Source organism: Podarcis gaigeae (genome assembly GCF_964106915.1).
Source record: "Podarcis gaigeae genome assembly, chromosome: 10".
NCBI classification, from domain to species: Eukaryota; Metazoa; Chordata; class Lepidosauria; order Squamata; family Lacertidae; genus Podarcis; species Podarcis gaigeae.
In genome coordinates, this window is record NC_139686.1 from 72,068,890 (window position 1) to 72,091,336 (window position 22,447).

General features: G+C 41.5%; 1 protein-coding gene across 4 annotated transcripts in view; it reads right to left on the minus strand.

The window, feature by feature from the left end:
* Positions 1 to 13,718: 13,718 nt before the first annotated feature.
* Positions 13,719 to 22,447, minus strand: part of CACNA2D1 (calcium voltage-gated channel auxiliary subunit alpha2delta 1) — a 399,180-nt gene continuing 390,451 nt past the window's right edge. For all 4 annotated transcript variants that reach the window (XM_083701347.1, XM_083701346.1, XM_083701345.1 and 1 more), the window contains 2 exons: positions 16,761 to 20,710; positions 13,719 to 16,504 (listed from right to left, as the gene is read on the minus strand). In XM_083701347.1, the coding sequence (XP_083557473.1) occupies positions 20,594 to 20,710 (117 nt within the window). In that variant the 3' untranslated portion in view covers positions 13,719 to 16,504; positions 16,761 to 20,593. The remainder of the gene's footprint in view (positions 16,505 to 16,760; positions 20,711 to 22,447) is intronic.

A 22,447-nucleotide genomic window follows, 5' to 3' on the forward strand; every position in this document is an offset into this window, starting at 1 on the left:
AGCTGAAGAATCAAGAGTGACTTACTCTGCAGCACTGATAACCAACGTGGGGCGCTCCAGCTGTTGTGGGATTCCAACTCCCTAAGACAGCATAGCCTCAGCCAGTACAGCCAGTGGTCAGGGATGACAGGAGTTGGAATCCAACGACATTTGGAGGACACCACATTGTCTAACTCCGCCTTGCTGCCTAGTAGAAGATGGCAGTGATGGCTGTTAAATAAAATGGCCATGCTGCTTCATTATTGTTTTCTAACATGTGCTAGGCATTTATGAACATGGCAATCCAAAAATTTGGGTTTATTCTGATGATAATCAACTAATGGTTTAGTGTAAATCTGGGCAATTCTTTTCCTCCACCTTGAAATTCTGGGCGGTCACCAGCATCCAAAGAATCTCAACCTTCATTTTCCTTTTTCTTTTTTAAAAAGAGGGTGGAAAATAGGCTTAGCTTCCATAGTTGCATGGTCAAAATTGTTAGGGCTTAGAAACCAGGAGGCAAGAAAAAGGAGCCTAAATCAATTGGTTTTCATGTATTAAGGTTACCAAGACTTCTTTTTGCCACAGTTGTTTGTTTACGCATCTTGCATTTTCAGGATCATTGAATAAGCACAGCAGAACCTTCCATGGAGGTCATTGAAACAATACAAAAATTATGACATTATAGCAATGAGATCCAGTCTTTTAGCCCATGCTGTACCTTTGCTTAACAAAGGTAGTAAAAAAGGTTCTATTGATGTTGGCTGTTGTATGGACCTTTTGGTGATTTCTAATGGCTATGCCTGGCACAAAAAAGTGTTTGTGTATGTGTGTGTTTGTGTAGAGGAACATTTTTCTTCCATGCTTTGTTACATTCTGCCTGCTTAGATTGCAGGATTTAGTGGTGGATTCCTGCAACATGGAACAGATAAAGACAGACTACCTAGACAATGCCAGCTGGCTGAGAAGTCCTGTTGGCTTCAGCTACAGAAAGGAAGTTTCTAGTTCTGACTTTCCTGGCTGCAGGAGATGCTAAGCAGCAGCCATCTGCAAGAAGAAGGGGTGACATGAGAGCATAGCTTTGATAAGTCATGCCAAATGACCTGCCCCTTATGAAATCGAAGCCAGAAAATAATCTGAGGCCCTCTGAGAAAATTCTAATGACAAGGATCTTAAGTTCAGTTCCTCTGGATTTATTTCTTTGGTGGTTTCCTGAAAACATAAAATATCCTGTGACTTCAACAAGCTTTTACACAGTCCCTGAAGTACAACTTCCAAAGATCGATCATGTGGTTTTTGCCTCTCCCAAATCTACATCTAATCAAAGGAAAGCTCCAACATGCCATTATAAACTCTGGTCCCGTCTTTTGGACACATGTGCTAACATGTGCTAGCGTGCAACACCCCCCCCCCATGAGCACTAAGTTTCTAAGTGCAGCAACTACCTCCATAAATTGTTTCCAGTACCAAGGTTCAGTGCATGTACAGATTGCCTTTTCTCCTCAATGGGTAAGTACTTCTCCTGGATCATTATATTTAGAGGACTGAGAAGCAGATTTATGCCCCAGTGACCTCTGTCAAATTTAACAACAGAGCAAGTCTCATTGGTTTCTTATAGATAAATTTACTGTTTTATCTTTCTTGTATACTGCTTTGAGGGTTTTTGTTTAGCAGTCAAGCGGTGTATAAATTTTATGAAATAAATAATAGCCTACACATATGCCTCAAGTGGTGTAGTACATAAGATTTTTTAATTTTATTTTTATTTTTACAATAAGGAAGTGTAAAAATTGTAATTAATTAATTAATTAATTAAACCAAATGGCACTCGGGACAGTTTACATAATCCATTAAATTCATTAAATACCATCAAAATAAAACCAACAGTAAATCTCCATTTAGTACAATTTTCAGAGGAGCCTTACAGCTGGAGGAGTGGGAGAGAATTTTGTTTTTGTTTTTTTAAAAAAGAACTTTTCCCATGTGTGGGTAGTAGGCACAACCGAAAGTGACCTTCCTAGCTTGTTTTCTTTAAAGGACAATTAAATAAAGGAGTGGAATGAATTCACAGTGAACTTTTGTGTGTGTGTATGGTTAGATTACTGACATCACTTCAGCAGAAGTGTAGATGGCCAAAGAGCAGATGTCAGATATCAACTGTTTTCTATTATAAACTGGCTCCTGACTTGGGAAATACAATGATAACATCTGAATTGCACATTTACTACTCAAGCGCCAGTGTCCAGTCATGTTTACAAATAAATCTGGAACTTGTTCTTTACAAGCAGTGACCCAGTTGTCACTTACAAGAGAAACATATGTGGGTGGAAAATGTCCCTATGGCCATCGTGTCACTGTCACCATTGAGTTTTGATGTGGGAAGTGAGGTCTTCAGAACTTAATTGCTGAAAATTTAAAGCAACTCCCATCAGCCCCAACCCAATGGCTTGGGATGATAGGGACTCTAGTCCATCAACATTGCAGTGGGGATGCAGGTTAGTTAGTTGGAGCTACGACTGTCAAATTTTGTTTCTCTAAGTTTCTCATTTTTCTGTTTTTTAGTTCAGCTCTCTCCACATCATTATGTGCATCTTTAAAAAATGAAGTTCTCGTGAACATTCATCAGCATTTTTGTGTGAATTCCAACAAATATGCATAATTTCGCAAAGCAATTTCCCCTTAATACAATAGTATTTTTGCACATAATTTTCACTAATATATGCATTTTTACACACCCGTTACCCTAGCAAATGCATTTTGTACACAGTAACTTGGCTGAAGGACTATATTGCAAAATTTGGACAAGGTTAAATTTTGAAGGATAGCTGCATTTTTTGGACGAGGTGTAGTTAGCCTTAAAAACAAAAACTTACTGAAACAAACCAGGGTTTGAAGCTGGATTTGTTTCAGTAAATCATGGTTAAACTTTGCCATAATTTAGTATTAGGACACAGTGTTAAATTGCTTTTATTAGTAATAATAATAAAGGTAGCAGAGTTTCTTGTTTCCTCCTTGCAACTGTAGCAAAGAGAGAGAGGGAACACATGAACCCCAAAGTTTGCCTAGGCTCAGTCTTGTAACATAAAGCCATAATCTATCATTATATCAAAGTACAGTCTGCAAGTTCCCAAGAAAGAAAAGTCCTGAGATACCAATTTTGCTGAAGAGAATCTGCAGTCCCATTTTAGGACTGTAGGAAGAAGAAGAAGAAGAAGAAGAAGAAGAAGAAGAAGAAGAAGAAGAAGAAGAAGAAGAGTTTGGATTTGGTATCCCGCCTTTTACTCCCTTTAAGGAGTCTCAAAGCGGCTCACATTCTCCTTTCCCTTCCTCCCCCACAACAAACACTCTGTGAGGTGAGTGGGGCTGAGAGACTTCAAAGAAGTGTGACTGGCCCAAGGTCACCCAGCAGCTGCAGGTGGAGGAGCGGAGACGCGAACCCGGTTCCCCAGATTACGTGACTACCGCTCTTAACCACTACACCACACTAGCAACATATGCATCCATAGGGCTTGGCTGCTAAGGAGGACAGTGTAAATTTTGAGGAGACATTGCTGAACCCTGGACTGAGGCCCTTTGTGTGATGAACTGCTAATCCTTGAGTGACACCAAATGTCAATAGCATTGTGAAGAATGCTGCCAGATGTGCTGCTGAAGGAATTCATGGCAGGAAGGTGTGAGGAGAAGAAAGCTCACTGCCTTCCCATGTTGGTGATCTGCCTGGAAGGTGAGGGGCACTGCTCAGAACCCAGGAGCCAGCAGAGGGACACTTTGGATGCTGTGATGAGAGGTTAGAGGAACTGTGGGTGGAGCAGCAGTGGTGGGTCGCAAGACTCATTAAACGAGAGAGACATTGGAGAGATAGAAAATGAGTGCAAAGCAGCAGAGTAAGTGAGAGGGTGTGACTGTGGATGAAAAGAGAGAGGAGAGGAAGGTGCAAGGTGATGCACGGATGTGTGAAGGTATGAGAGGCTGAAGATTCAGGAGAAGTGGGACTGAGAGAGAGAAAACCAGAATGTGCTTTTAGTAGTAGATGTATATGTGAAGAAACACGAAAATGAAAGCTGGACGTGTGTATGGGGGAGGGGACCAGGCTACAAGGTAGCAGGGAAGGAGAAGTCTGTTGAGTCAAGCACAGAGCTGGAGGAGAGATAAATTAAAAAGGCAGAGGGAAATATCAGGAGTGTGAAATAATCCCAAGTGTGTTTGATAACCAGTGCTTTCCCCCCCGGAGGTACTGAAGGGTACGCAGTTCCGATGCCCTTTTCCTAGAAGAAAAGCACTGGTGATAACGAAAGGGAAGACACCAGGGAAAGGTTTATCCAGCAAAAGGCTAATTGCCCAGTACTTCCTTCCTGGGAGAAAACAGGCAAAGGCAGGAGGATGTGGAAGATTTTGGGGGTTAATGGTAGGCCATAGACTAGAAAAACATAGAACATCTGATGCAGAGGGTGCCCTATGATGAAGAGAACCTCTAGTATGAAAGAGTGAAGGGTTCAGCAGGAATCTCATGCATAGAGATGTGCAAGGGATTTTGGGGACATGTGGGACTCAAAGAGGAGTAAACCTCATGTAAGGTTTAACTGGAAGCACCTAGGAAGCTCATGAAGTCATTACCAAAGACTTTCTCATGTGTGTGCATGGAAAAATAAATATCTTAAAATGCGGACATGCAAACAAATGCTGCGGGTTCTTCAGTTATTAGGTGCAGGGCGGATTTTGCAATACTTCTTCACAGAAGAGGAGCTTCCATGTGCTTCTTCTTCTTGAGGCATTATGCTGCTCACCTGAGTGGTTAATTCTCCTGTCTGACTAACTTCTGTAAGGTGACTGCTATGCATGCTGTAGAACAGCACAGAAGACACCATTGGATGGATTGGAAGGGAACCGCACTGTGGCATAGTTAGTTTTATTATTTCACAATCTTTGCCCTCAATCTTCTTTTTCTTGTCATTTTTAAAATCACTTTTCTTTCTTTCTTGGCAACACAGCTATTTCCAGTCATAAATAACTATAAATCATTCTATGCCAGTATTTTAGGGAACCCCAGAGATCAGGGATTACCACATTATAACCCGGGATGTTACAAATTATTCCTGTAAAATGGAAAGCATACACATTTGGCATTTCTGTGGTATTCCCTGGCAAATTCTCCAATGGTAAACTAAGACCAGTGGATTGTTAACTTGTAAAATAACAATATTTAGAAGTCTGTAGTTGGATTGAGTGACTTCCAGAAGAAACCACGTATTCTAGTTTTATATCTCCTGCACCCAAACCCACAAAGAAGAAATAAAAAGATAAGTAAAGATGACTGCTTGACAAGTATAAATGGAGATGCAGTATTGGCCACAAAGCTGAAACAGAAGCATTACTAAGTTTAAGTAGAAGCATATCATCTAATTAAAAATTATATTACTTTTAAAATGTGGTCTGATCAATGGCATAATTTACCAGTTACGCTATACAGAAGACAAGATCTTGGCAATAGAGCCAATAGAGTTCCTGTTCCTTATTATCTTGGTGCTATCCCCTGGAAACACGTGTCATAGCTCCAATGGCAATTTGCAGAGATTGTTCTTTAAAAAGCAGGAAATCTCCTGGCTTTGACTTCATAACTGAGATTTCTAAGAAACAACCCCTTCTGAGAACAGGTTAAGGTTTCACAGGAAGTGCATTGATACAAACAACTCTTCCTGTCTGGACTGTGTTAAAGGAACAAAGTGATTCCTTTTGTGCAAGTGTTTCCACAGGTCTGGTGCCGAAAGACAAGGACCAAGATGATATCTGACCTTACATAGGGGTTGAGAGCAACAAATTCATCAGAATGCAGGTCCTCATATGAAGAAGTAGCCCCTGGTTTCCCCACTCTCATGGATTTTTAAATTTTAATTTTAATTGCTTGAATTGTAATTGTTAGAAAGGTTGTTATGACCTAGGCATTATAAAGCTCAAAACTGCAAAATATATAGAATACTGCAAGGCAAGCTACTAGCTTTAATGTGCCCATTTTCTACCCTCCAATATCCTGTGGTCTCTATAAAGCCTTGTCTTGGTCAGAAAAGCAATTCCCACTGGAACTCCCCTACCTTTCTCCGGAAAGCTGAAGCAATCCATTGAGCAGACTCTTTGGATTCATCTCTACTCAAAGCACCCTTCAGGAGTTACCCATAAAATTGTCCTTTTGTTTACTTTCTCAACTCTGTTTTTTGGAAAACCTCTTTTGTCTGCTGCTGCTCCCCAAGCACCTTTTGACCCAACACAACTCACACTGCTCCGGCATATGGCACTAATACCCCTGGTTCTAAATAAAAGGTACAGTGGTACCTCGGGTTAAGAACTTAATTCGTTCCGGAGGTCCGTACTTAACCTGAAACTGTTCTTAACCTGAAGCACCACTTTAGCTAATGGGGCTCCTGCTGCTGCCGCACCGCCGGAGCACGATTTCTGTTCTCATCCTGAAGCAAAGTTCTTAACCTGAAGCACTATTTCTGGGTTAGCGGAGTCTGTAACCTGAAGCGTATGTAACCCGAGGTACCACTATACTTTCTTACAACCAAACAGAAGGTACGCATGCCAGAGGGTACAGGACTCTAGGCATTTTCAAGAGAAACTGGACCTGATCAGGTAGCCATGGCATATTCTGGTATGCAGGGCCATTGTTAGTGAGTGGCCTGGAGGTGGGCAGCAGACCTGAGCTCTGGATCTTAGATTTCCTGCCCTTTCCTGCTGTTTAAAGATAGGTATGCTGCAAAGCACTACCCACCATCTAAGTTTGCTAAGAGGTCTAACTAGGGCATGGGGCTTCTCTAGCCTTCAACAATCTCCATGAGCCCTGACCATTGGCCAGCTTGCTGGGGCTAATGGGAATCATGCAGGGACATCTGGAGGCCACACCTGGTATAAATTTATATTTGTATACAAAATTAGCATATGAAAATTGTTTGCAAAATTGCATATTGAGCTTTTGCCCTAACCTGAGTTTTTAAATACATAGAAACACCTCTGCTTTTAGCCCTTTCTCTCTCTTCACCTGTGTGATACTGTCTATGACTGGTTGGACACAGAGGAATGGTGGGAGGAACCAGCTGGAGAACCACCAAGGGAAGAAGGTTCATACGTCAGGGAGGAGCGGTGGGAGGATGAGGATGAGTGGTCAGAACGAGAAGGAGGAGAAGCCTGGGAAGAGGAGGTCTCAGAAGCTGAGGAGGCAACATGGCTTAGTGAGCTAGGGGAGTCTGTGGAAGAGAGGAGTCCAAAGTCAGAATCTGAATGGGATGAGGGAGGTCAAGAGGCAGCAATGAGTCAGGCTGGTGAAGAGTCATGCTGTGACAAGCTCCCCTCCCCCGCTTGTCTCCCAGAAACCAGAAGAGGCATGGGAAGGGTGGAGGAGAGAGTGGCTGCAGACACAGACTCTGGAGGGGAGGGGAGCATCTGTGGGGAGGCTACCTACCAGGGATGAGTTGCTGTGCTGGCCTGACACTTCACCAAGACTGGCAGATTGTGTTTTTGCTAAAAAGAGTTAACTCCAACTTTCACTGTGTGATTTACTGCTGGATCACTCCTGACAGATTTTGAAGTTGTTTTAATAAAGCAACCTAGTCTAGGACTTCTTCTTTGTCTTTCCCTGGGGCCTTAATGCAGCTCCTTCATACTCTAGAGTTGCCCTTCCCCACAAGTGTGGCCATGCTGTCATGGGAAGAGTTTACGTCAACATCTCTGCTGCAGTGGATCTCACACTGCAATGCCCCTCTCCCCAGGATTATCTCAGGATTATGCTGAGAGTCAAACATAAACCAAAAAGATGTTAATTGACTTACTACCCACAGGTAAACATTCTTCAAGATCATTTTAATGTGACTAGAATAATGGTAAGAAGCCTGCTGTATTTCTCTGAATGAGTCCATCTGAGCAGAGTATATTCACAGTTGAATGCATAGTGCAGTTGCCAGAAGTTTGCATACTGTATGCTATTTTTTATTTCATGCTTTAGTCATTCATTTTTATTTTTTAGCTTTCATTGCTGACCCTAAGCCAACATCTCCAATTCCCTTCAGCTCAAAATGTATGACTCTCCTGATTCTCAGTCATTATGAATTGGTGACTTGACTTAGGCAGGAATGGGAACTGGGTCAACTGTTTTTCTTTTCTATAATATTAATGGGAAGTGAAATAAGTAAATGGGTTCTTTTGTGAAATGGTTTCAGTTTTCATCCTGTATTTCAATATCTATTTAATTCACATGCTTTCCTCCAGGACTCATTAGACTAGAATGTGCCATATCAGACTTGCAATGTCTTAATCTTTCAAACAGCAGTTTAATTTCTGGTTTTGCTATATACTGGATAATGCAAACAGGGGTTCCTTTGACTCTCTTTCTCTTTCTTTTCTTTAATTGTGAGAAATGGTTTTTTTTATTATAGATTAAAAGATTGCTCCATACAATTAGGACCACCTACCTGTCTCTGTCTCTTCCCACCCACCAGTCTAGTGGTGGCATTGAAAAACATACCAAATGAATGATATGTCAGCAAAATAAATTCTACCTTGAATTAAGTGGTAAGCATATTACTGTGTGCGTGTTCTTTGAAGCATCCTGAAAGCATTTCATTGTGAGCATGAACAAAGGTGAAGCAAGATCAAACTAGACAAACGTTTCTTAACGTTGCTATACTTGGTTAGGTGTGGACCTTTGTGCTACATGTCATTTGTGTTGTGTCATGTATTTGTGCTGCCGAAAAGGGGCAGCTTAGGCAAATGTGTGAATTACAGATGGTCTAGATGTTATTCATTTGTATATTTCTAGCCCATCTTTTGGCCGTTAAATCTTCACCTGCCCCTTAGAAGCTGCATGGCTTGGAACAGTATATGTACACAAAACCAGGAATCATACTTGTGGGAGCTGTACATGAAGGCACTATATTATTTACTTACTTACTTACTTACTTACTTACTTACTTACTTACTTATACCCCGCCCATCTGACTGGGTTTCCCCAGCCACTCTGGGTGGTTTCCAACAAAGATTAAAAATACATTAAAATGTCACACATTAAAAGCGTCCCTAAGCAGGGCTGCCTTCAGATGTCTTCTAAATGTCAGGCACAGTAGTACCTTGTGTTACAGACACTTCAGGTTACAGACTCCGCTAACGCAGAAATAGTACCTCGGGTTAAGAACTTTGCTTCAGGATGAGAACAGAAATTGTGTGACGGCGGCAGCGGGAGGCCCCGTTAGCTAAAGTGGTGCTTCAGGTTAAGAACGGACCTCCAGAACAAATTAAGTTCTTAACCCGAGGTACCACTGTAGTTGTTTATCTCTTTGACATCTGATGGGAGGGCGTTCCACAGGGTGGGTGCCACTACCGAGAAGGCCCTCTGCCTGGTTTCCTGTAGCTTTGCTTCTCGCAGTGAGGGAACCGCCAGATGGCCCTTGGATCTGGACCTTGTGAACTAGCCTTAAGTCTTACAACCATGCATCTGAAGTAATAAAATAAATTATAATATATTAATATCTATTTGGATTTTCATCTTCAAAAAGCACAGTGAGGTCTTTGTTTCAACACCTCCATTTGTCATTCCTTATGTACATTTGTGGGACGCAGGTGGCGCTGTGGGTTAAAGCCTCAGCGCCTAGGACTTGCCTATCGAAAGGTCGGTGGTTCGAATCCCTGCGGCGGGGTGCGCTCCCGCTGCTCGGTCCCAGCGCCTGCCAACCTAGCAGTTCGAAAGCACCTCCGGGTGCAAGTAGATAAATAGGGACCGCTTACCAGCGGGAAGGTAAACGGCGTTTCCGTGTGCGGCTCTGGCTCGCCAGAGCAGCGATGTCACGCTGGCCACGTGACCCGGAAGTGTCTCCGGACAGCGCTGGCCCCTGGCCTCTTGAGTGAGATGGGCGCACAACCCCAGAGTCTGTCAAGACTGGCCCGTACGGGCAGGGGTACCTTTACCTTTACCTTTATGTACATTTGTAATGTGATAACTCCAAAGAACACAGATATCTTAGAATTAAATTTGGTACACACATTCAGTGCACTATGCTATCTTTCAATGCTCATTTGATTCTGCCACCATTCACTGCTCACCTCAAGCAGCTGGTGCTCCAGCTTCCACAGGGCTACTACTGTATGTCCTGTTCTGGCCCCATGGAGAAGCCCATTGGGCAAGGCAGCAACACAAGCCAGTTGTTGTTACAGCACCAAGGAGAGCTTCTAGGTAGCAACGTTTTCCAACAAATGTTGGACATGAACTGAGGCCCTGTGAGCCTCTGTTTTCAGTATAACTTTTCTAGGATTCACATTGAGCACCTTAATAGTCAACCTTCTGGCTTGAAGACAAACACATCTCCATTCTGTGACTTTCTGCCTGGTATGCTGCCTGCACTGCTGAACTGGTGAGGTTCTGTGGGATGCACTTGGTTCTTCTGGCCTAGTGTGCCCCCTGAACTGGAGGATTGGGAAGGTACTGAGCTGGATTGAATGCCCAGACTTAAGGGACAGTGCTTGTGAGGCTCCTGGCTCTGATTCTATGGGTCCTACATGCTGTGGCATGCTTTTCAGAGCCTAAGGTTCAATGTGCCCCAGCACCATGCTCAGAGACAAGAACCCAGTCTGGCTCCATAGCCAGTGACCCTTCAGCCTCTGACTCAGTGTGATGGTCACTGCTGGGCTGATGATGACATGCTTAGCATGAAGATTTCCCATGCAATAAGGCCAAACCATGTAGTGAGCTACATAGATGCAGAAGAGGTTTTTCAGGGGCAACTAAACAAGCAGCATAACACCTAGTGCAACCGAAGGCTATTCAATCTATACTCCCTTTTGTCAAAACATAGATAAAGCTCATTTTTGGTATGCCCAGGCTATAACAAGACCAAGCATCAGAAAACCTGATAAGAACAGTGTGTCTTACTTTATATATTACAGATGCTTTTTTAGAAATGAATGAATGAATGAAAGAAACTTTATTTGTGTCAGCTATCGGCCATAGCCACAAAAGAACATTGCGGTATCCACAGAAGAAAATAAAAAGTTGATTAGGAACATAAAGGGACATTTCAGGATCTTCTATGCTTTAAATTAATACATTTTCTTTTGGTTGGTACCAACAATATGATAGCCCAAGATGAATGACCTCAAAAGCATTAATCTTGTATCTTAGACCACAAGACAAAACACTACTGAAGTCACTTGAGAAACATTCAGATGACTAAGATTTCTTTTCTTTCCTTTTCTTCAGCATATGTTATGCCTCAATTCCATACAGGCCTAGGCTGAATATATGTAACCTTGGGAATCTGTAAGAGTTTGGTTCATGAAGTTTAGTTGTCTCGGAAATAACCTCTTGAAGCTTAAAAAGAAGTTAGCCCACCCTGTGCTTTCAGTAGACATCTGCCTACATTGCTACAGATTACATTACTTCCCAAAGTTATAACCAGATGCTCTAAAGTCACTGATTTCCAGAATCGTTGGTTGTGGCTTTGATCATGTATTTCATTTCTAAGACTTTGCTTTGGCAAACAATGAATAATACTGTCAATGAAAACTGAATGGAACGTGCCTGGGCCTTGATTGGGAAGGGGATGTGCTGTGGGAAGCCAGGAAGTATTCTTGCAGACAGCAGTAGAGGCTTGCAAGACATCAAGAACTCCGTGCTAGCAACTTGCACTGGAGATAGAGTGTGTTTGCTGCAGAGAATCTGTTGTAAAATGAAATCATTTCAACCCTATAGTGGAGCTATAGACATCAGGTGGGTTTTTATTTTCAGCTGAAGGTGCAGGAATTTTGAAAGCCATCATAAAAGCCAGTTACTCCAGGGAAGCATAGTTTTACAGTTTGGTAATGCACTAAAATGGTTTTTTTTTTAAGGTTTTAACAAAAGTTATAGGAATAAGATATCAATTTGCATGAGTCAGCGTCTTCTGGAAACAATAAAGATACCTATCTTGGGCTACTCCGTTGTTCCACCTTTCCTACTCCCAAGATAATTCCACAGAGGGGAGAGCCAGAGACATTTGAAACCATTTCTGAAAATAAAGATGAGAAAAGTGACACAATGGGTGACTTTTTATCTATAGGCAATACAATGAAATCTTTAAAACGGGATTCTTCTGGAGGCAGACAGATTTTGCTAAGGAGTCCTAAAATGAAGCATAAAAGCACACAGGAGCTGCTGAACCCTGGTGAGGCCACTGTGACCCACTTGACCAATCGCAGCACACCAGCCAGGTATTGCAGCCTCTCAGGTGCCTGGACACCACCTCTCTTCCTCCTTTTGAAGTTCCATGCAGACAACCAAACAAAATGTTGATTGGGTCTTTAGTGGGCAGCAACTTGAATAAAATATTGGAGGGGCCCAGGTAAATCCCGCCCTGCATAATTGATCACATGATGTGTTGCACACACAGCATTTTAATGTCAATGTGCATCAACTAGGGGCCGCCCTGCCCCCTCAAATATTTTAGGGGGGGGGCGAAGATCCCTCGGCCTCTAGGAGTTGGCTCCTATGGTAGGTGGCATTAAGCTTAGAGGCAAACGTTGGGGCGCTGTGCTCATCTGGCGTGCAGTAATTGGGCCTAATAAGTTCATAGTTCTTGTTCATTCTTTCTCTGCAGCATCAGTCAGGTTTTAAGCCTCACATGATTGAAATTTTATGAGAGGGGCAGAATGGGGGGGGGGGACTCTGCATAGAGGCAGCTTCCCTCTTCAGAAGCTCATGTAGGGATCTAGATTATGCAGGGGGAAGGGGAGAACAGGCTTCCCACCTCACTCAACTTGGGGAAAGCAGAGGACACAGAGCTGGAGCCAGAGACCAGACCAGAGAACAGCTCTCAGAAGCAGGCCGTTAGTTCAGCAGCAGTTCCCGGCACATCGTGGGGTGTTTTGACAGCTCTCTCTTACATTAAAAATGAATTTCTAAATCTGCTTCAATACATGAGGTCAGCTTCAGTTTTCTGCCTCTCTCATGCTTTAATGTCTGATCTTGTTTGTTTTTTCCTTTCGAAAAATTAACAAAAACGTTTTTTAAGATGTCTGATCAGGCAGAAAAGAAAGTGAAGAGTATAGGATTCAGTAGCAGTATATTATCAGCACATGGGCAGCCAAGCCTGACTGCACCCTGGAACCTCTTCTTGATTCCCAATGGAATAAGCTCAATTTCAGTATATTCTCTCCTCCCCCTCCCCCGCCACAAAATGGCCACATAATTCCAGGATTCCCACGATTTGGAATCTGATTAAGTCTCCAATATTTCTTCTGCTTCACTGCCATAGACTCAGTCCAATTTTCTCTGCAAGGTACTTCTGATTGCCCTGTAGATATGACCAATCACAACTTTCATTTTTCAGCTGGCACTCAGTTCTGGCACCTATCAGGTAGACACCATTGCCATTATAAGAGAACAAGTCCACTCATCCCTTTTGGTGCGGCAGTGTTGCAGGACAGCAGAGGCTCCACTGGGGCCCCGAGGGGGGGATCATTACTTGAGGGCCCCTTCCTGATAGGTGCCGGGGGCATAAGGAACTGGATCCAGAGGAAGGCCACCCACACCGACACCACGGCTAAAAATGTTTGGGAACACTTTCAACCTGCTCAGCTTTTGTCAGCTTTTTGTGTGCTCTTTGTATATATGATACTTCAATTTTAATGTGTAGGAATTATGAGTAGAAATTATTCATAAAAATGATAATGGCCATTCGTTATCTCTGCTGACTGGACCCATTTTTTAAAAAGTAACACAAGAACAGTACTTGATTTCAAATGATAAACTTTTATTCTGAATATACTGTTTATTCCACAATAATTAAACACAACAATTTTCAGGATTATAAATTTTTTATAACAGTATTGTACAAATTTTTACAAAATGTTTTGCATTTGTTCCTTATTCCAGGCTTCTCAAATTCACAAAAGTGTCAAGAGAACACAATAAAAGGGAGAAAAGTTCTATCTGTCCACTTCAGAGCATTTCCCTCCATCTTTTTTTTTTGCTACTGTATATTTAACATTTCAATAAAAAATAGCTCCCTAAGCATGATATCCCATAAAGCTTAAGACAATTGGATAGCTTTGTTAGATCTGAATTGCAAATCCAGTTAGCATTTTAGTGAGATGGCAGCACTTTATTTTCAGCAAAATAAATACTTTTCCAAGATGTGACTTCTGTGTTATAGAACACATAGAGTGATAGATAACCAAATTGCTGATAGCAGGCAGCAGCCAACTTCTGAAACTCTGGACACTTTTTGAACGCTTTTTTTTTTTTTTACAATAGTCTACAGCTGATATTAACAATATTAACATTGTGGTATGAAAGAAAACAAAACAAACTAGCAACCCAGAACCTTGGCCAGTGTTACAGGTCTGGAGATCACAGTAAACTTCATATTAAGCATGTGATTCAGTTGCCTCGTGTGTGTGTGTGTGTGTGTGTGTGTGTGTGTGTGGAGATATTTCAAATACAACAGAGGACTCTGAGCAATGGTGTTATCACTCTTTGGATGTGCTAGTTTGGTTGGACATTGCAAGATGGCTCAGTTAAAACATTTCCTTTCCTACATGTTTGTCACCACTCTGTGGTCACCTTCCACATTGCACCACTCATGTCTGAAGTTCCAGATCAGATGAATTGCCTGGATTACAATGGTACTTCCAAACACCAGTTTTGCAATCCCACCAGTGTGGGAAGTACTGACACAATATGGGAGCTGAGCACAGAGAAGCAGCAATAACACCAAAACAGATGCGTTCACATGTGATTTATGTGAAAGGCGGGCTCAGCCCATCTAAGGGGTCCAGGACCCAGATGCAGGCACTGCCCCAGACCTAGTGCACATTGACTAGCCTGACCCACAGGGTTGAGTGTGGACAACTGCAGGGGGGAATCTGTTGCAAGTGGACCTCTGCACAATCAGAGTTCGAGTGCAGAGAGCTACATGTATAGGCTTCCCTAGTGCAGACACAGGGATGTCAGGCGTGTGGCTAATCATGCTCTCAATGTCAGGGTGAGGCCAGCAGTGCATCTCCACACCCCTTTAAAGTATAAGTAACATGTAAAAGCAGACTTCTGGAAACATTCAAGCTGAGCCTACTTTTTCTAAGCTTCAATGCAGAATGGAATGAGAGATCTCCATGTCCTTTCGAAGATACTGCAAAGTTTAAAACAGCAAGTAACACTTGGGTTGCAAAGGTCACTTAAAAACGGGATACTGCCTATTTGAATGCAGTAAGGCCAGCGCTTAAAGTCAGTAAAAGGAATAGTATACGAAAACTTACAAATGGCAGCAACACTGTTTTCCTTGTCAAGTTTCAGCAATAAAGCCTCACGCATTAGAAACACATAAAGAGATCATACTAAAGTCTTTAAAGGTACAAGACCTAAAAAAAAATATATTCCTCAGTCAAACCCGTGAAGTATATGTCATGTTGAAAACCTGGTACAAATATGGACCACACTCAGTGTTTTGGCAGTAATGCTGGTTGTTCTAATGGGGGTACAGGGGAATAGCAGCTAAACCATTCAATCTGTGAGCTGTTCTCGCTTTTCCTTTTTTTAAAAAGGGCAAAACTAGAATGCCTTGACTCATTTGTTGTTGGTTAATGCAGCGGGGCTTCATGGTTAATGCAGAAATGAAAACAGTTCAAAGAGCTTCTCCATATCCCTTGGTGCAGCTAAACATTTTCAAACATATATAAACTTTTTCATTTTTCGCTTTTACAATATATATTTTTATAACCTGTGCTTCCCAAGCCAATTACTATGAAAAGGGATTGTTAAGAACATAAGAAGAGCTGGCTGGATCAGGCCCATCTAGTCCAGCATCCTAGTCTCACAGTGGCCAAACAGATGCCTATGAGAAGCCCCAGAGCAGGACCAGCGTGCAATAGCCAAGTCTTGGAGGAGAGCCTGCAAGGACGATTTGCAAGTTGCTCCCTTTTAGAACATAAATTATTTCTAAGACCTGTCCTTCCACTATTCATACTGTGAGAGACATTTACAATGTCATGGTAAGTTCCCCTCTTAATATGTATGTGTGACACACCCCCCCCGCATTGTTTAAACATTAAACAACTGGATACTATTTGCATACTATCAGCAAAAAGAGTTTTCTGCAAACCACCAGGCAAAATCCAGTAACTGAACATTATGAATAATACGTAGGGCCAAAGTGAAAGCTTTGCTTCTTTTCACTGATGTCAAACTACGTGTTAGTTTGCCAGGAGTGTTACAATAAGTGACAAAGGAAACAGGCCTCACCCAGACAGCTGAGCTGCTGCCCCTTTTCCAGGTGGGCTGACTAGCCCTTGGCTGTGTTGTCACATGAGAGCCGCACAAGGCTAGAGGGGCTTCACTAACAGAAAGTCAATGATGGGCCTCTAAATCTAAGACATGGGTAGGCAAACTAAGGCCTGGGGGCCGGATCCGGCCCAATCGCCTTCTCAATCCGGCCCGTGGAAGGTCCAGGAATCAGCTTGTTTTTACATGAGTAGAATGTGTCCTTTTATTTAAAATGCATCTCTGGGTTATTTGTGGGACCTGCCTGGTGTTTTTACATGAGTAGAATGTATCCTTTTTATTTAAAATGCATCTCTGGGTTATTTGTGGGGCATAGGAATTCATTCATTATTATTATTTTCCAAAATATAGTCCAGGACCCCCAAGGTCTGAGGGACAGTGGACTGGCCCCCTGCTGAAAAAGTTTGCTGACCCCTGCTCTAAGACATAGTGGACATTCTTTTAGACATTGTTTTAATACAAATCAAAAACTAGCTCTTTCCTGGACTGTGTACACATATGAATGTGTTTGACAGTAAGAAGGTGCTTGCTCCTGTTTGTGTAACTATCAGTTCTTCTATTCTAATTTTCAGATATGTTTGTCAGGATTCTCCTATTCTCCACCGAGTATGAAGCAAATTACATTTAAGCACTGTACAAGCAAGCCAGTTGCCTGGATCATCTTAACAAACAGTAAAGAGAATTTCCAACAGGTTTCTGATCAGTTAAAAATTGTTGGTTGCTTCCACAGTCACTGAAACCTTCCTTTTCCGCTAGAAATGCCATCACTAGATTATCCTCCAAGACCCATTTCCATGACTAAGATCTCTCTCAACAGAAGTCCCCTGCAGCGTTAGTTAGAACCTCCTGCCTCTACTTGATTTCTGTTCAGTGCAGCCATGACATTACTGATGGATTTCTCTTCAATTAGTTCAGCAAGTTTACAAGTAGTTTCTTTCATTTATTTTCTTCTTCACTGTGTATTTTAAAAAGATAAGAATAATGAGAGAAAGCCACTGATTAATCTGCCCCCCTTGCAGGGAACAAGAGGTGATTAATTAAGGAACAATGAATGTCCCAGTTTTACCGAACAGGAAACAGAGGCAGCACCAGCAGGATGTTGTGGCTTCTAATGAAAGTCACAGTAGCCCTGAAAAACCTCCGTAGTGTTTTGTTGGTTCACACTAGCAGCTGACGTTGCACGTATGCTTGAAGTAATCGAAATGTTTGCCCTAAAGCAGGACTGGAAAAAGGTGGGAGGATAATACAGAAATACCAGAATGCAAGGGGCTGATAGTGAACATCTGGCTCTACCATAAAAAGTGAGTGAACACTGAATGCCAGAATAAACTGCCAGTGTAAACACAACCTTTGCTAAAATTCTTCCCTATACTTAACACAATTACATTTACCAGTTGTCTTACCAGTGCTTACTGTCATGCTATAACTTACCACTTGATAAATGGCCCTCTATATTCACTAGGGCTGCATCTAATGTTCATATGCGAACCCTTGTTTGTGTCAACATAGTGCTTGTGGGATGTTATGAAATGCACCAAATCCTCTCTCTCTCTCTTTTCAAGGCCACTCTCTCTTTTGCCTTTTTTTGACAGCTGTCTGCTGGCCAGTTGGTGGCTCGTTCTGCACCATGAGATTCTTGAGATTCTTCATGCTGATGTTATCCCAGCAAATTGTCTCAGCACCCTAAGAGATTGTACCTAAATAGGGGATTTGTTTGTGAGCCCTTTTAGGGGACTCTCCGATGCTGGGCTGAGATGATTTTCACTACTAAAATCTTGGGAATTAAGAAGAGGGATTGTTGTATCCCTCATGCTCTGGTCAAGTTCTCTTAAACACCTGTGCCCAGCCATTGTTAGGCGGAATGCCGAAGCAGGTGGACAAATGGCCTGATCCAGCAGAGGAATTCATAAGATGCAGCTCTTCCCACTAGTCTAACCATCCAAGGCACAATCAGCTCCTAGCAAGATGAAGTCAAATTCACTCCAACAACGTTGCAATTTTACTCCTAATACATTTCAGAAAAATAATAATGAAAACACAATACTTAACTGCCACCTGTTGGTGTGTGTGTGTGTTTGTTTGTTTGAAACTAAGATGCAAATGAATACTTGCCAAACAAACTTTCCTGCCTTGTGTCTTCTTCATAAAGAGAATATTAGTTGAGATAAGCTAATCATTCTGGCTCTGATGATATTTGGGTAAAGGCAACAGAAGTGCAGCAGAATGAGACTCTCCTGAGTTATTTCCTTTCCACCATTTTCATGTTTCCTTGGGATTACACAACTGCTTCCTATAAATCCATTGAAACTGTTCTTTTATTTACAACCACATGACTTTACAAACAAGCTGTTAAAGAACTGTGCTCATGATGTTGCTCTTCTATAATCTCTGATTTTCATAGTAAAGCTAGAAGCAAGGGTACTTAAGAAGAAAATAATTCAATGTTGGACAAGACTAAAACCAGAATCTTTAAATCCATATATAAATATGAATTGGGTGTTGTTGTTTTAAAAAAACTGTCATTGCATATGAATGCATTCCCAATAATTTTCATAGAAGTTTGGACTCAACATTAGATGAGAGTCATTTAACAACACTATTATATTACATTTTTTAAAATAAAAAAGTGGGGTTTCTTATACAAAGTAAATAGCACACTGCAGCTGTTAGCAGATTTCTACAATATCAGTAAAGTTAAACATTCATTGGTTTAGCTGTCTTGCAATACTGGTTAGTTCTGAAATATATGAGGGTGAGAACATATTTTATCCTGCATCTACAGTATTCTTTACTGTTATTTTCCTTCACCTATCCGATTCATCACCAGGTTTGTATAAAAACAGTATTTTTTATTATTGACAATCAAGTATCATTGAACATACATACAGATTCAAGGCTCCCCATTTGTTCAGGTTTTGCTACTGTTTTAGTAAAATTCAGCACAGTTTTAGTTGAATTCAGCACATTTTAACTGTAAAATAATAAAAAGGTGAATGCTTTATAGGTACTAATAGGTAGATACTAACTGCAATGGAAACAAAAAAGAATCTACCAGATACAAATCTGAGCATACATGCTCTTCAAAACTAAATGCCTGTAATTTGATTTCATTTATTTAAAACACCTGTAGATAGAATTTTAGGTGTTTTCACCTGCATAAAACCCATTTTTCCTTATTTGTGCAGACAGATAAACGTACCATACCCCCTTTCCACTTTTACATTGCACAGTATATTCAGATATCTGTTTAAAATATATAACTTAAGATCAAATTGCATCACATTGCAATATTTGGTTTCTCACACAACAAAAGAATCACTCAGTTACCTTTTCAAAAAAACAAAAACAATCCCAAAACCTATACTCTACCATCAAAAGAATAAAGGGAAAAAAACCCTGAAAGAAACAGCAAAAGTAGCAGCTTCAACATCATGCAAAATACCCTTGGAAACCAACGTTCAATATTCACGAAGACATTTTTATTCACAAACTTTGTGTCTGAACGTTTTGGAGGACTTGGCTAGCAGTAAGTCATTGTTCTGCGAACAGGAACCTTGATGTGGACATCAACAACTGTGCAATGAGGAAATGGACACCAAATTTGGGATGAAAACCACATTTTCTGCCGAAGGATGACATTCTCAATAACTCTTCTACTTAGACATTATGTTGTTTCATTTTTGCCTTTTAAAAAATTGTATTCATTTCATGAACCTACTCAACCTGGCCACCCTTTTAGACTAATTTTGGCTGGGGGAATCATTCGTCATAAGGCATTTTAAGTCATGTTTAATCTCTGTAGAGGTCTAGCCAGTCTGAAACAACTCTGGATCAAAGTCTATTTTGCATTCTGGACACAAGTGATATTGAAAGCAGACATTAAAACATCAGTACACTAAATAAGAGTGCTAAGGGAAATGGCCGGGTTTCCTTCTCCCCCTTACAAAGCATTCATGTTAAAGAAAAAAGAGTGCAACCAATTGAAAACTCAGGTCAAATTAACCGAAACCATGTCATCACCTTTTAAAGGGGAGCCCTTTTTACAGAAGTCTTCAAAAGCACAGAAACCGCAATTCTTCAATAAAGCACATAGAGAATTCAGTTCCAATGGCCTAGATGATGCAGCATTCACACACGTTTACAGATCTGACACGCCAACATGCAGTCACGATGGGTGCCTTCAGAGTCTTTCCCAAAGAATATATCAAGTAATGGGCTTTGCCATTGATCTGCGGTCTGAGCAGACGGACCCTCCTTTTCCAAATGAAATGGTGGGCTAACATTTTGGCAGGATCTTGATTTATTACGCAGGTTTTGGTTTTAACAGGGTCATAACTGGCAGTGTCTGCTGCCAGATAACAGCCAGAGCAGGATAAGCTGAATTCCTACCATAGACCATAGTGATGGGCTCAATCCAGAGACCCCACCACAGTCTGATGCATCCTCCTGTAGGCAAAAAAGAAAAAGAAATAAAGAGATTTGTCAGTATTAGCTGAAATTACTAGCCAGTTCCAATAGCTCTCTCACCATGTGATGACTCGCGTGTTTTATCCTCACAGAGGTGACCCACATGGGGACCAAACTTTTAACAGGTTCACTAAAGTATTTGCATCCAAAATGAGCAGCTCTTTACCCTAGGAAGGGTAAAGTCAGATCATTAACATGTGTGCCAAAGTGCTCTGACACATGGGCCCAGCCCCTGGTATTGGTGGTGACTGCCTAAACTCAGTTTTGTCACCATTCAAGGTGCCAAAATGCAGCTGTTTGTCACCATTCAACTTGCAGTTATATGAAAAGGGTCTTTGACTTACTTTGGAGAGTGATTTTTGTCACACACTCCCCCCCCCCCAACTTGCAACTGACAGAAGTCAACACATACATATTTTAATCTGCGTGGAAATGTTAATAGAACACAATCACATTACACACCTTACCACAGCAAAACACTTTCACAGGGTTATTCTTGCCGCTTACCACATGTACAGTATGCATGTACATTCAATTAATAAAGAACTTGTGTTCTTGTGTTCTTAAAAATAACAAGTGCAGTTTAGTTGTTACCGTTGCCATTTGTCAATTTGTAAACACATGTTTAATTCAGTCACAGCCGGTTTGGAAGCAGTTACATCATATGACTCTGGCTTACACCATCAGACCACTGGCCCATTTGTTCCAGTGTTGTCTTGCTGGTGGTGACTCTTTGACTTTCAGGTAGATGCTCCTCCCATCCTTCTCAACAGGCAATGTCAAGGATCAAACCTGTGATGTAATGTCTTCAAAGTAAGTGCTTTAATGTTGAGTTAAGGGCACTCCCTAACCTCACATCATATTGGGATTTATCGTGTCCCTGGTCACGTGATAATGAAAAGGACTCAATAACTGGGTGCACAACTCACTTTTCAGATCTTTCTGGTTTTATTCAATTTAGTTGGCAACTTGCACAAGCCTCAAAGGTTTTGATTGCTTCATCTGAACCTGCCATTGAGCTTCCCTAGCCTGCATTGGTCCAGCTCAAACCAACCAGTACTGGTACCAAGAACAACAGCTTCTTTTCCCAGTCATGCAATGGGACTCAAATACAGTATATTTGTCTAAGTCTAAGGAATAAATTGAACTTGGGAATGCTGTTTTATAGCTTAGTTAAATTATTAGCAGCAATCGTTTGGTTGCAGAAAGAACTGTGATTGGTGCTTTACAGAATGGGAAATGCTTAGGTTAATAAAAACCAACATATTGTATCTTTCTCTCCCCCTCCCTTTTTTTTTACAGAACACAGACAAAATTGCAAGATAATTGGGCAGAATTGTCCATAATTGTAATAGCTTATAATCAATGCAGAGGTCATGATAGACCTGCTAATTATCATTGGATAGGTTGGTTGATTTAAAAGATTGTTTACTTTTCCTAGTTTGTATGTATGTCTGTCTGTCTGTCTGTCTGTCTGTCTGTCTGTCTGTCTCTCTCTCTCTCTCTCTCTCTCTCTCTCTCTCTGCTTTTGGTGGCGGTTGATGTAAGTCTGTTCTCCCCACGGATGGAGGCGGGTGCCTGCTCCATTTTGTGGTCCTTTCACTTTCTCCTCTTTTAGAAGTTAACAGCCATTTTGTGTTATGCCATGCCCCACCCCCACAGCAGTCACCTTTTGACTGGCACCCACAGCACTTTCTCAGAATTCCAAATGTACCC